This window comes from Montipora capricornis, chromosome 1, assembly GCF_036669925.1.
Source record: "Montipora capricornis isolate CH-2021 chromosome 1, ASM3666992v2, whole genome shotgun sequence".
In the NCBI taxonomy this organism is placed as follows: Eukaryota; Metazoa; Cnidaria; class Anthozoa; order Scleractinia; family Acroporidae; genus Montipora; species Montipora capricornis.
In genome coordinates this window covers 19,479,024-19,491,523 of record NC_090883.1, presented here as the reverse complement: position 1 = coordinate 19,491,523, position 12,500 = coordinate 19,479,024, and the positions used below count along the sequence as shown (strand labels likewise).

At 39.9% G+C, this 12,500-nt stretch overlaps 1 protein-coding gene and 1 pseudogene across 2 annotated transcripts in view; both read right to left on the bottom strand.

Moving 5' to 3' along the window:
• Positions 1–12,500, bottom strand: part of LOC138021384 (uncharacterized) — a 73,741-nt gene that overhangs the window by 55,591 nt on the left and 5,650 nt on the right. For both annotated transcript variants that reach the window (XM_068868281.1, XM_068868355.1), the window contains exons 3-10: positions 5,414–5,496; positions 5,208–5,287; positions 5,001–5,067; positions 4,824–4,909; positions 3,879–3,936; positions 2,868–2,934; positions 1,449–1,519; positions 776–877 (exon numbers count right to left, since the gene is read on the bottom strand). In XM_068868281.1, coding sequence (XP_068724382.1) covers positions 776–877; positions 1,449–1,519; positions 2,868–2,934; positions 3,879–3,936; positions 4,824–4,909; positions 5,001–5,067; positions 5,208–5,287; positions 5,414–5,496 — 614 coding nt within the window. The remainder of the gene's footprint in view (positions 1–775; positions 878–1,448; positions 1,520–2,867; positions 2,935–3,878; positions 3,937–4,823; positions 4,910–5,000; positions 5,068–5,207; positions 5,288–5,413; positions 5,497–12,500) is intronic.
• LOC138049123 (uncharacterized) overlaps positions 12,071–12,500 on the bottom strand; it is an 835-nt pseudogene continuing 405 nt past the window's right edge.

Here is a 12,500-nt window from a genome sequence, read left to right as displayed (position 1 = left end):
CCATGATGTCAAGTTAGAATAAAAAATAAGGACACTATGGACCACTTTCGAAAATACCATAATACTCTTTGTTTTCCCTTCAAATGTTTGCATAAGTATATTGTTTTTATTTTCTCTTGGGACCACTGTAAGTCCTAAGAGAAACTGGAAACAATGATGATGCAAAACTTTTGGAGTGGAAACAAAAAGTGGGCTATAGCTGCGGAGAGTAACTAGCAAAACTGTCTAAGGTTTGTTTTCCTGCTGGGTGACTTGTTGCTGTATAACCACAAGCCCCAGGGTAAAAGTAAAAGCTCTGACCAAAGTCAACTAAGTTATTTCCTAAAGGGAAGGTCTGCTGATTGTCCATTGAACGCGCAATTTTTGACTCTATTAATATTAATCGATTAATTGGTTGACTAACGGATCAGTGAGTCTTAAACGTGAAATGATCTCCGGAAAATAATGAAGGAATGTTCCTTCCTCAAATTAACTAAGGGATTCTGTTCTAGAATGATGGTACACAATATTCATGTCTAGCCTGATTGCCCGGCAACTCCAAAACTTTTAAAGTAGAATTTGTTGAGAGATTCTTTTGACTCAACGAAAGGGCGATTTAGCTGACGGGTCAACTTTGGACTACTCACAGGCACATTACTCGTGACCGTCTGTTGAAGGCGCCGGTCTAAGTTTAGGTGTGGTGTACAGAAGGTAATTTGTGGTGGAGTCGAGGTGTAAGCAGAAAATCGTTCTCTCAAGAATTAAGCTGCTCGATATAAGTTTTAGAGTGACTCACCATTCGGTAATCTGCTACCATGACGAGTTCGGTGTATCGCGTCTCATTGGTTGTCAGGTATGATTTATAGAAGCTATCCATAATTGATATGCTATGTCGTATCTAAATACAATAGTTAAAAGATAGCGATCTCTTATGAGAGAAGGAAAACAGATTTACTAAGGTCGTACACGAGGGGATGCACTCTAAGCACCAAAGGTCCCTACGGCAACACGATGCAAAGACGAAAAAAAAAAAGTAAACATCTTAATACAACAGCGATCATAAAAAATGATGAATAAATGTGCACACGAAGTCCGTTAATAAGAACAATGGCAGGAGCCTCAAGTAAGTCCCACCTAGACAAGGTTGAAACAATGATCGATATAAACGCTGTGGATGTCTCGAGAGATCACATTTTCGTGAGCTTTACATTGTGCACATAATCGCTAATTTGGCCAACTAGTGGTTTCTCACAAGAAACCCTACAGTATGTCGTTTCTTTAAAATTGTCAGCAACTCTATGACTAATCGAAACTTACCACAAAATTAACGAGTGATGCTTTTAAAATGAGGCTATAGTGTATGATGCGCATTCACTAGATGAGTTGAAAAATATTGTGAGAAAAATTTATCGCACGAACTTATAGTGAAAAAAAATGACGTAGGTTGTATCTGGGTGAATGCTCAATACCGTTGAAGATGATCCAGGCGCTTCTGGACTGTCGTCCGAGACAAAAGAATGTGTATCTACGTCGTTGTTTCCTGAAAATAAATCATCCGTTTTACTTTGGTCAACTTAAGGTTTTGTTAGCCTTTTTATTAGATGTTGGGGGCATGTCACCAGGCTAACCTTCCATATATTTGCGAATTCCTTCTACAGACCGGGCAATCCTTAGATATATTTCCAGCGAAGATGGACAGACTCTTGGCAGAGGCATAAACTTTTGGCAAATCAATAACCTTAAAAAGTTAAGGATAGACATTTTGGACTGAGAATGAACGCGGTTTGTAGATTATTGTTTGGATTCTAAAGGGTACTTTTCGCGAGAAGTCATCTAATAAAACCAGTGATATCGACTAGTATGGAAATGATACGCCAGTGGTTTTGGACATTTGCTGTCAGGTTGTATTTTCTTTAAGCCCTGGCCAAAAGCTCGCAATATTTCAACGCAACCTCTTGCAACATTGTCGGGCACAACATGTTGCAGACGTTGGGCCACCCTGTTGCGATATGTTGCAACATGTTGGATGATGTTGGATCAAATTTGAAAGCGGTCAAATTTTTCGTGCAATGTTTTTGTCCTCGTTTGGCCGCGTTCACGCAACATTGTTGCACTAGGGCATGCGCGCTAGGTCCACTTGTTGCGCGCCAGGCCTGGGGCACATCAACATTTACATGTTGCATTAAAAATGTTGAGAATGTTGCGTGCGTTTAGCCAACCCGTTCAACGCGGAAGACCTTAGACAGCAATGACAAGAACCAGGTTGCTGACCAGCGGTTTGCTAGAGGTGCTCAGTCTCGTGGGCTCAGAAAACCTGGTTTTGGTCATTCGTTCAACACATGTTGCAACATAATGCATCATGCAACAATATTAGTAGATGTTGTGTTCAAATGTTGTGAGCGTTTGGCCAGGCCTTTAGTTATGAACTATGGACATGCGAAACACACGGAATAAGGCAATTAATTGATGAAAAATCACCTAAAGACGGATGTTTAGTGAAATAACTTTATAAGGTTGCAAACGTAATTTCGTTACGACTGCTTGGAAAAAGTGACTCAAGTAAGGTTCAATCGATCTTGCAGTGACATACTTGAAGGGGAATCGGGTGGAAAGTTTTTGAAACCACTGCCGGATCGGCTGTTATCGGAGTAGGTTTAGTTTCGGTTTTTTCTTCGCTCTGCTCAGGGAGGCTTTTTCTCCGCGTAGTTTCGTTTTCGTCTGTCATGCATGGTGGGCAAAAGTTTCAGAAATTTGCAATGCAGTTTCAGTTAGTTTTTATGTACTTCAAACTGATTTGTAGTCTGTCCATTTTGTGGAGGACTTGTCCTCTTTAACATAACTTTGAGAGCAACAAGGTTAATAACATTCATATAGAATTTACATCTTACCACAGTGCTTGTGGATATCATTCAAGTCTTGTTCTGTGGCTTTGAAAACCTTATGAGCTCCATCAAACTTCAAGAGGAGAAACAAATCGTGAGTTCCCTATATTATTTGAACGTAATGTGTTTACGACGATGGCATACTAAAGAAAAGAGTTGGAGTTGAAGTAAAGTAGCTATCGGCAATCAGTTGCAACTTTTCATGTACATACGTTGCGTAAGTGATCACCTGGAAATCTCATTTCGTGTTTGGGAATACGTTATATTAAACATGCAGTTCTAAAATACTTTTGTAGTTTGACTGGTTACTACATTAGATTTGAAGTTTGTTTGTTCTAGACCGCCAGCAACACTGACTGCTAGAGTAACAAGGCAACAAGTGAATTACCAACTCACTGAACGAAATGGTATGAAATAAATCATATACTGAACTGCGGATATGAAATCAAGTAAAGCTATGATCCTCGCAGTTATTGAGTCGTGACGCAATTTTAGCATTTGCGTAGAGAAGCCTAAAAATTTCAGGACTTCAACTAGAACTTTAATTAGAACCCACAAATGACCAGCTCCCAACGTCAGTGGCTTCATAGCTCAGTTGGTTAGAGCGTCGCATCGATTCTCAAGGTCACGGGTTCAAACCCCGTTGAAGCCCTGAATTTTTGAGGCTTCTCTACGCAATGTAAGCAATTGCGTCCATAACTGCGAGTTTCATAGCTTTACTTGTCTTCTGTTAGTTGCTGCTTTCGTCGGAAGAGTGGTTTTTACCGCCAAAAAAGTAATTGTAGTCTCGGAACATCTAAAAGATAAGCTCCGGGACAGAGTGCATTCTTAATATTGCGCTATCAGTTCTTTCTGAACCTTCAAGAAAGGTATTATGAAATCCCTTTTTAAGTGCACGCATAACTAAATAAGCAGTAATCACGATAAATAGTCTTAGCGTTATTGTAAATTGGGGTTGAAAAACTCTATTGGAAGTATCGAATAAAGTTGACATGAAAATTTGTTCGTCATACTTACATTATATCCTGCGTCTGGTGCAATATAAAAGGTGTCTTTTCCATCCTCAATTATTCCCCTAGAAAGGCAGTGCGCCAAATTGATAAGATGACAAAATAATCACGATTCGTTCGGGCACATTGCTGTTCTTTCCATTCTGGGTAGACTTAGTAACAATACAGATTGGTTTAAAGGAGACTCAAAATAATTTCACTAACACTTTCAATAACTGTACTATTTGGAAGGGTTGAATACACCCAAGTGTTTCCCATAACGGCAATGTTATGCTACCATATAAACACGTATAATTGCTTAACAAGATGAAATAATTTATGTGACGCAATAAGTCACCATGGCAACCAAACAGCCATGCAAAATCATCCTATATTTTGTCTTTAAGCGCTTAAATGTAAAAAAAAAAAAAACGCCTGGGTGGCCCTCAATGCTCATTGCTGGAAAGTGATGACCAGACTGAGAACTTTTTGCAAAATAAAAATAATTCTCTGGAGCGGGTTTATAGCTACCTTCGCAAGTGGGAAATTTTAAGGAGGCTCTAAATCTGATTTAGGGAATTTTTTTTCAACTTTGTAAAACGTTTTATCTTAGCCTATTTATGACTCCCCAGCTGTAAAAGAAAAAAAATGGGGGGGTGGGGGGGGGAGGAGGGGGATCACTTAGTCTGATTTTGAGATGTAAGCGTCTGAAGACAAAATATAGGGTCCTATTACAAGGCTGTTTTTTTTTTGCCATGGTGACTTATTACGTCACGTTAATGAATGCATCTTGCTAAGCAATGAGCAATTTTGTATTATTCTTATTTTATTTGTTCCATAACATTGTCGTTACATGAAACAGTAACAGAATTAATCCTTTGAATAGAACTATCCTTCCACATTGTTGAAACTCGTTTGAGCCACCTTAATTTTTTATGGAACCTGTCACAGTTAGAAAATGGGAATTGATTACCTAAGTCCTTTACAGGCATTGAGGACCACACTAGATTCTTTTACTCCTCTGATGGTTCCTTGATAATGACAGTCTGCAGGAACAGCCTTGGATACGAAATAAAAGAAAACAACTACTTTTCTATTTTTAAACGGTAAAACGCTCTTCGTATTTTATTGATTGAGTGGTAAGCTATACCTCTTCAATGATTTCCGAGCCATCATCAGCAAACGTACGCATAGCAAAAGACGGAGAAATAAGTTCTCTGTTGACGGAAAACTTTTTATTAGAAATGTAAGCAAGTTAATTGGGAGATTAGTGATCATTGAGTCGAAATAAGATAACGAATTTATGATTGTAAGATGAGAAAATCAGTAATGATTGAGCGTCTAAGCTTATATTTACTTGTTTTTGTTTACATCCAGTGTCCAATATTTGTCAACTGGAGATGTCAGTCTGTAAGAAATATCATGTGCATGACCTCCCTAAAAGAATTCAAATTAGAATAAACTGATTCAATAAGTGCAAAAAGTAACTTGCTGTTGTTATCTCAGGATTGTTATAAGAAAAGAAGACTGCCAACTCATCATGCGATAGCGATCATAATTTACCTTTCCTAAAGCTGATAGATCCCGTGTAGCTCGCTCTCCATCAATTCTTTCCGGATACGTTACGTAGTAACCATTTGATGTCCCTTTTTAGATATCAAAAGAAGAAATGAGCTCTTCGAAAAAAAATGAGTGAAGGCAGTTTATTGGAATGCGATATTAAAATCATAAGGTGTCTCCGAAGATGCACAGTGTAACTTGATCCATTTCTTGTTCTTCAGGTGACTACATTGGCACCTTTAATTAATTTCTATTAAAAATTAAAGTTATCTAGTAGGAGGCGGGGTGGCCTCATGGTTAGTGCGCTCGACTCCGAAACGAGTTGTCCGGGTTCGGGTCCTGGCCGGGGACATTTTGTTGTGTTCTTGGGCCAAGACACTGTACTCTCACGGTGCCTCTTTCCAGCCAGGTTCATAAATGGGTTCGCGGAGGGGCGATTCGAACGTCAACTGTTGTGCTTTGGCTGTTATTTGAGCTTTTTCTAACTATTTCAAGACGAATTTAGTCTGGTATTTTGGAGTCAAGTGTAAGAAGACGTCAAACCTATATTGATAATTTATTTTTGTTAACTTTCGACAAGGTGGATCGACAACAACGTCATTTACGCACAGAAATACACCTTTTCCAGTGAAAGGGCAAATGTTTGACAGGATAGCTCAGTTTTGACTGCCGCGCGCACTGCGGGCGCGGGTTCCGTATGCGCGGTTTCAGTTCGGGCTCAAAAATTAAATCAGCAACCTGCTCTGACGTATGATATGGGGAACAGAGGTTTCGTAATCAAGAGAAACAAGGTAAACACAACTGTCGCGGACTCAACATTTGCGACAAACATCAGTAAAAACACTGCGTCCTTATAGACCTCTTTCATAATGGCGGCCAAATAAAATATTCTTTTGTTTCAATGCTAATAAGCCCTACTAACCTCGCTACGACGAGTAAATTTCAAAAGAATATTTGTTTTAAAACGAGGGCAGTAGGTCTAATTAACATAAATACAAAAGAATGTAAAAGTGGTTGCCATTTATGAAAGTGGTCTATGGAGCGCCCTCGCATGTCTTCCCCATATCATACGTCATAAGCTTCAAAAATGACTGCTGACACCTCCATTCTGAGCCGCAATGCTGATGGCCCAAAATCTGAATAAAACATTTTTTAGGTGAAAAAACGACGGGTATGCCGGAAAAAAAAGTTGAAAACATTATTGTGCATGGTTAAAGGTAAAAGTAAAGTCTGCTATGAGCCTAGAAGGCCCATCAGGCCGGAGCTTATCTCCCGTTCTGTAAAATGAAGCGACTAGGAGTATTTCTACTCCACCTTGGGTAGGATGCCAGTCCATCGCAGGGTTACCCTAGCATTAAATTCGCCGGAAACTCATTTATACACCTGGGTGGAGAGAGGTACCGTGAGAGTAAAGTGTCTTGCCCAAGAACACAATGTGTCCGGCCCGGACCCGAACCCGGGACACTTGATCCAGAACCGAGAGCACTAACCATGAGGCCACCGGGCCTCCCACATAGTTAAAAGTGTAAATAAAAAAGGCTTTTTTTGCCTTTAGTTCCCCTTTGACATTGGACGAAATTTATGAAGTTTGAAGAGTTGTGTAAAATAAAACAAAATGTAAGTTTTAAAGTCCTTATCCGAGAAGGCTTAGACAGTCTATCCATTTATAAGGGACCCGAGTGATGTCGACAGGGAATTGAACCGGTGATTTAACAACTGGGCCTCACGTGAGCGGTCATGACCTAACAGCGGGAACATAAGGCACAAAGAGAAATTGCTGTTTGTTGTGTGTATTCATTCTTTTAAATGAGATGGAAAGCAGTCGCTTGTTTTTCATCGAAAAACGTAGTAATTTGGAACCTCCCCACGTGAATAAACGATATTCCGTTTAAAGACTTCGTAAACGTTTTGGGGGTAATTCGAGTGATCATTTTCATTTTTTTTAGAAAATAAGAACACGCCCTTCTTCTCTCTTCGGTGAATCGATAGACCATATTCGTATTCTCAGTATTGGACTGGAACTGCATGCCTTGCAATGATGGCTAATGCGGGGGAATCTTTTCAAATGCAAATACTTTAATATATTGCCCTGCATTAGCCATCATTGCAAGCTAATTCCAGTCCAATACCACGAATACGAATATGGTCTATTATTATTCAACACATTGAGACAATGTCCAACTATGGTCATAGCGTGCTCAATATTCGTCGTGCGTACTCAACAGATATCCTGCGATATACGTAATTTTGTGTATCGCGGAGAAAAAAGGTAGTTTTTTCAGCTTTTTTTTTTCCAATAAACGGAGAAAATTGTGCTTTGTCATCAATGTGTTGAAAAATAAAACAATTATCCAACTCAATCTTGCGGAATATCGCCTGATTTAGCCAACTCGATCTACGGTCTCGTCGGCAAAGTAGAAAGTCATATTCCACGCGATTTCGTAGGATAATTGATAATTAACACAAATAGTTATGAAAAAGGCAGATTTTCCGCTGTTAAATAATTAGGCTTTAAGTTAAAGCTCAGGAAAAATCAAATAAATCAAACAAAATGGTAAAATTAGACGAGACTTACCTGTAAGTTGAAGTTTGATTGAGATTATCACATGACCACAGGAGGCAAAGGAGACCACATGAGATAGCACAGCGCATGCGTCAGGTCATTTTTCAAAACTGCAGGGGGTGTGTCAGTTAAACCACATGCTGAGGAGTGTCATATCTGTCCCCATAAGGGAGGGTATAAGGGGGGCACGTGATCTCCTATGCCTCCTGTGGTCATGGGATAGAATCTCAATCAAACTTCAACCTACAGGTAAGTCTCGTTTAATTTACCATTCTATCACATGACCGGAGGCATGGAGATCCCATGAGACTTTATAGCGCTGACACAGGCACTGCACAAGACATAATGTGAAAGTTGGTTTAATCAGCTATTCCATAAAGTAGTTCACCCAAAGACAGGAGGAAAACTAGGGTGTACTGTCAGCTAGCACAAGACAGAGGTGCTAAGCTAAAAGTATCTCAGGTACTACAGGACAGTGTGTTCCACGAGTAACCCCTTCATGAGTACACAAACATAATGTCGACAAATAACAATAATTAGCTCCCTGGATTGAAGTTCAAGACATGCCATTTAGGCTTATTTTAAAGACAAACTAGTGTCAGTCATGTTAACTTCATTCGACACTGGTTTGTGGTAAAACTTGTGGAAAGTCTGTGCTGACTCCCACCCAATGTTTCTCAGGATCACATCAAGTGGCACATCCTTTACACTGGCCTTTGAGGCGAGCCCTGTTCTAGTACTTTGTGCAGTAAACTGAGTTACATCAATACCAGACAGTTTCAACACATCCTTGGTCAACCATGAGATTGTGTCGCGGGTCAATGCTTTATGAGGCTGGATGAAACACCGAAATAATTGTGTCTCGCTCTTCCGCAATGGTGCAGTTCTTAAAATGTATTCTTTCAATGTAAACAGAGGGCAAAGTGAAGGATCGGGAGTGTACACATGGATAGTTAGGGGATTACCCTTCTTTCCTGATTTGCTAGTGTGTTCCAACATTTGAAATTGGCAGCTAATGGTTGCCATGCTCATGCCCTGTAGGAAAAGTAAGTGAATATCCTGGCCTCTCCGTCCCGTAGCAACCAACAATAACATGACTAATTTTAAAGTTAACTTCTCCAGGGTAAGGGCGTTGAGTGGGTGTAACTTCCTGAGGTAATCCAAAACTTTAGACACATCCCAAATAGAATTGTATTTGGGTTGGGGTTTTCTGAGTTCATAAATGCCTTTGAAGAACCGCACTACTAAGGGGTGAGATTCAACATTCTCCCCACTTTCGAGAGTAATGATGGACGAAAGAGCAGACCTTGCTGTGTTAATGGTAGAGTATATAAGTCCCTCATTATAAAGAACCATGAGGAAGTCCAGGGCCTCATTTACATTTGGTGAACTGTAAGAGATGCACCTTTGACGACAAAATGCCAACCACTTCTCAAGGTGGACTTTATATTGTTTCTTTGTGCTGTCTCGCCAGGAGGCCATGAAGATCGTGGTAATTTCTGGAGAAACATTGTACTTTTTAAAGGATTCCCGGAGAGTGGACAATCCATTAGTCGTAGCTTGTTGTGTAGTGGGTGTGGTTGGTGGTGATGGACATCTTGCGGTAGTCTGTTGGTTGGCTTGAGGATCCATGGCTGGTTGTAAAGTAGCTGAAGGGCCTGTGAGAACCAGGGTTGTGTTGGCCATACTGGGATGATTAAAATTCTTTGGGCTTGGTGTTGAGTAATTTTCTGAATGCATCTGGGAGTTATGCTTAAGGGGGGAAGCATAATTGTTAAATTTGCTCCAGGCAATACTGAAGGCATCTACAAATGCACACCCAGGATCAGGTTTCCAAGAGCAATAGACTTCCAACTGTTTGTTAATCCTGGAAGCAAATTAATCTATGTTTAACCCTGGGTATAGTGACAGAATATCATTAAATACTACCCTATCAAGCAACCATTCATGCTTGTCCTGAAAATGTCGGGATTAAGTATCTGCATCAACATTTAATTTGCCCGCAATATGGGTAGCTGAGATCCACAACTTCCGCTGGATGCACCAATCCTAGACTTCTTGGGCAAGGCAATTTAATTCCAGTGATCTAGAGCCCCCCATATTATTAATATATGAAACTGCTGTGGTGTCGTCCATCTGCAACTGGATATGACCCTCAGGTGCTTGTTTGCAAAATGTCTTAAGGGCAAAGAAGGCTGCTTACAAGATATTGATATGCCTAGTGCTTTCAAGGGGTGTCCAAATTTGACCCCTGGGAAGTTCGAAAATATGAGGCCAATAACTTTTGCAACATCTGAGATTTGAGGTTTTGTTGTGGTTTGTAATCTTTTGCAGGCTTCTACTGTTTGGTGAATTTTCTCATCTGTTCAGTTGGTGCAACTGTCATGCTTCTGGAGTCTAGCTTGAACCCCAAAAGATGTGAGATTCTGAGTGGGGATGATAACAGATTTTGTGGCGTGCAGGTGAAAGCCTAGTCACTTCAACAAAAAGGCAGTGGCTTTGACTTGTTACTACGTACATTCGACATAGCTGTCCCCCTGTAAGTAGGAGTCATCTATGTATCCTGGATTGACATGGCCCTGTGTGCGTAGCCATGCATATACAGGTTTTAGTAACTTAGTAAAGATACGTGGGGCACTTGACACCCATTTGGTAAACATGTATACTTGTAAAGTGTTCCGTTGAAAATGAATTTTAAGTATTTCTGGTCCTCTTCGGCCACTGGTACCGAGTAGTAGGCATCTTTAAGGTCAATAGATGCCATAAAACATCCTGGTTTCATTAGCCAAATGGCTGATTCAAGGGTATCCATCTTAAAATGGTAGTATTGTACAAACTCGTCGAAACACACTCCTCTGAGGAGGAGACCTGGAGTAGTCCTTTTGAAAGCAATTTATCAATTTCCAATGCAACAATGTCAGATTGTGATTGATTAAATGTGCTAGATCGCTCACAAGTTTGGGAAGGGGTTACTCCTGGTTTGAACTCAATTTTTGTCCCTTTAACAAACTGCAGTATTGAGGGATCATGTGTAATTTCTCCCCATTGACGTGAAAATAAACTGATTTGACCTGCTTTAAATGCATCTTGAGTAGCAAGTAATAATGGACATCATTAACAGGTTTAATCCTTGATGATGTGCATACCTTTTCCGATGAGGGTCTCGTTTGAGCTAAGCTTGTTTTGAGTCTTTATCCTCGATTTTAATACGGACCCCAATATAATAATATCCTTAAATTACAACGAAAAATTCGAAAAAAATAGATCGATGCTAGAATGCGGAAAATTTCGCAGACTGACATTATTAGGGAAAATAGCAGTTTTGAAGAACCTGGTTGCATCTCAGTTAGTCTACATATTTTCACCTCTGCAAACTAACCATGAAGCGATTAAAAGAAATTAACACAATTTTCTATAAGTTTCTATGGAATGATAAATGAGACAAAATCAAACGAAAGATAATGATTAATGACTATTCCGAAGGAGGACTAAAAATGATTGACAGAGCTTCTTTTAACAAATCCCTTAAAGCTACATGGATCCCGAAATATCTGGACCCTAAAAATCGTAGTAAATGGAAGCTACTCTTTGATTCCGAACTTGAAAGAAATGGAGGCGAAACGATACTAAAAGGAAATCTTAACAAAAAGATGTTAACAACTTAAAAATATCAGACCTTTTTGTGAAAGAAATACTTGTAATTTGGTCAGACGTTTTTTCCAGGAAACGATAGTATCTGAAGAACATCTTTTGTCGTCACCTTTGTGGCAAAACTCTGATAAGAATTCAGAATAAGCCTGTTTTTTATAAAGACTGGCTTGTTAAGGGTATTACGCAAGTTAAACATTTAATGGATGAATCCTCCAATTTCTTTTCCCTTGCTGCTTTTCAGATTAAATATAACTTGCAAGTTCGACCTCTAACCTTCCTTGGATTAATCTCAGCAGTCAATTGTCTACGGAGACAAAACACCAAAACCCAATCTAAGTATGAAACTCGCTTTTCAAAATTTCTTATGAGTCAAAAGCCATCTAAATTTATCTACCAAGAAATCCATAATGATGTGCATACCTTTCCCGATGAGGGTCGCGTTCGAGCTAAGCTTGTTTTGAGTCCCCCTCTTTCTTTCTCCTCGATTTTTGTGGGCGGCCTTTGTACAAAAAATCCTTCCTTTGCCGTTGATATGGGTGAAATCTGCGATTTCCTTAAGACCCCTGAGTATTTTGATAAAACCGGCGTCCATTCAAGCCAGAATTCCCGCAGCGTGCAGTGCTGCGTTGCAGAGGTCGAACTTTCTTGGTGAGCTTGTTTGCCTCGGAAATATCTTTGGTCAATTTTGACAAGTCACCGATCAAATATTGTGATGAGGCAGCCACTGTGGACGCACTACACAAGGCAACATAATCTTTATGAAAATCTTTCTTCATTGCTAGTCGGCGAGTGTTGTTAATATCGTGAAAACACTGCAGGCCCAAAGCAATGGCATCTGTGAGAGAGGTGATAACCTCTTTGTCTGGGGCTTTTCCC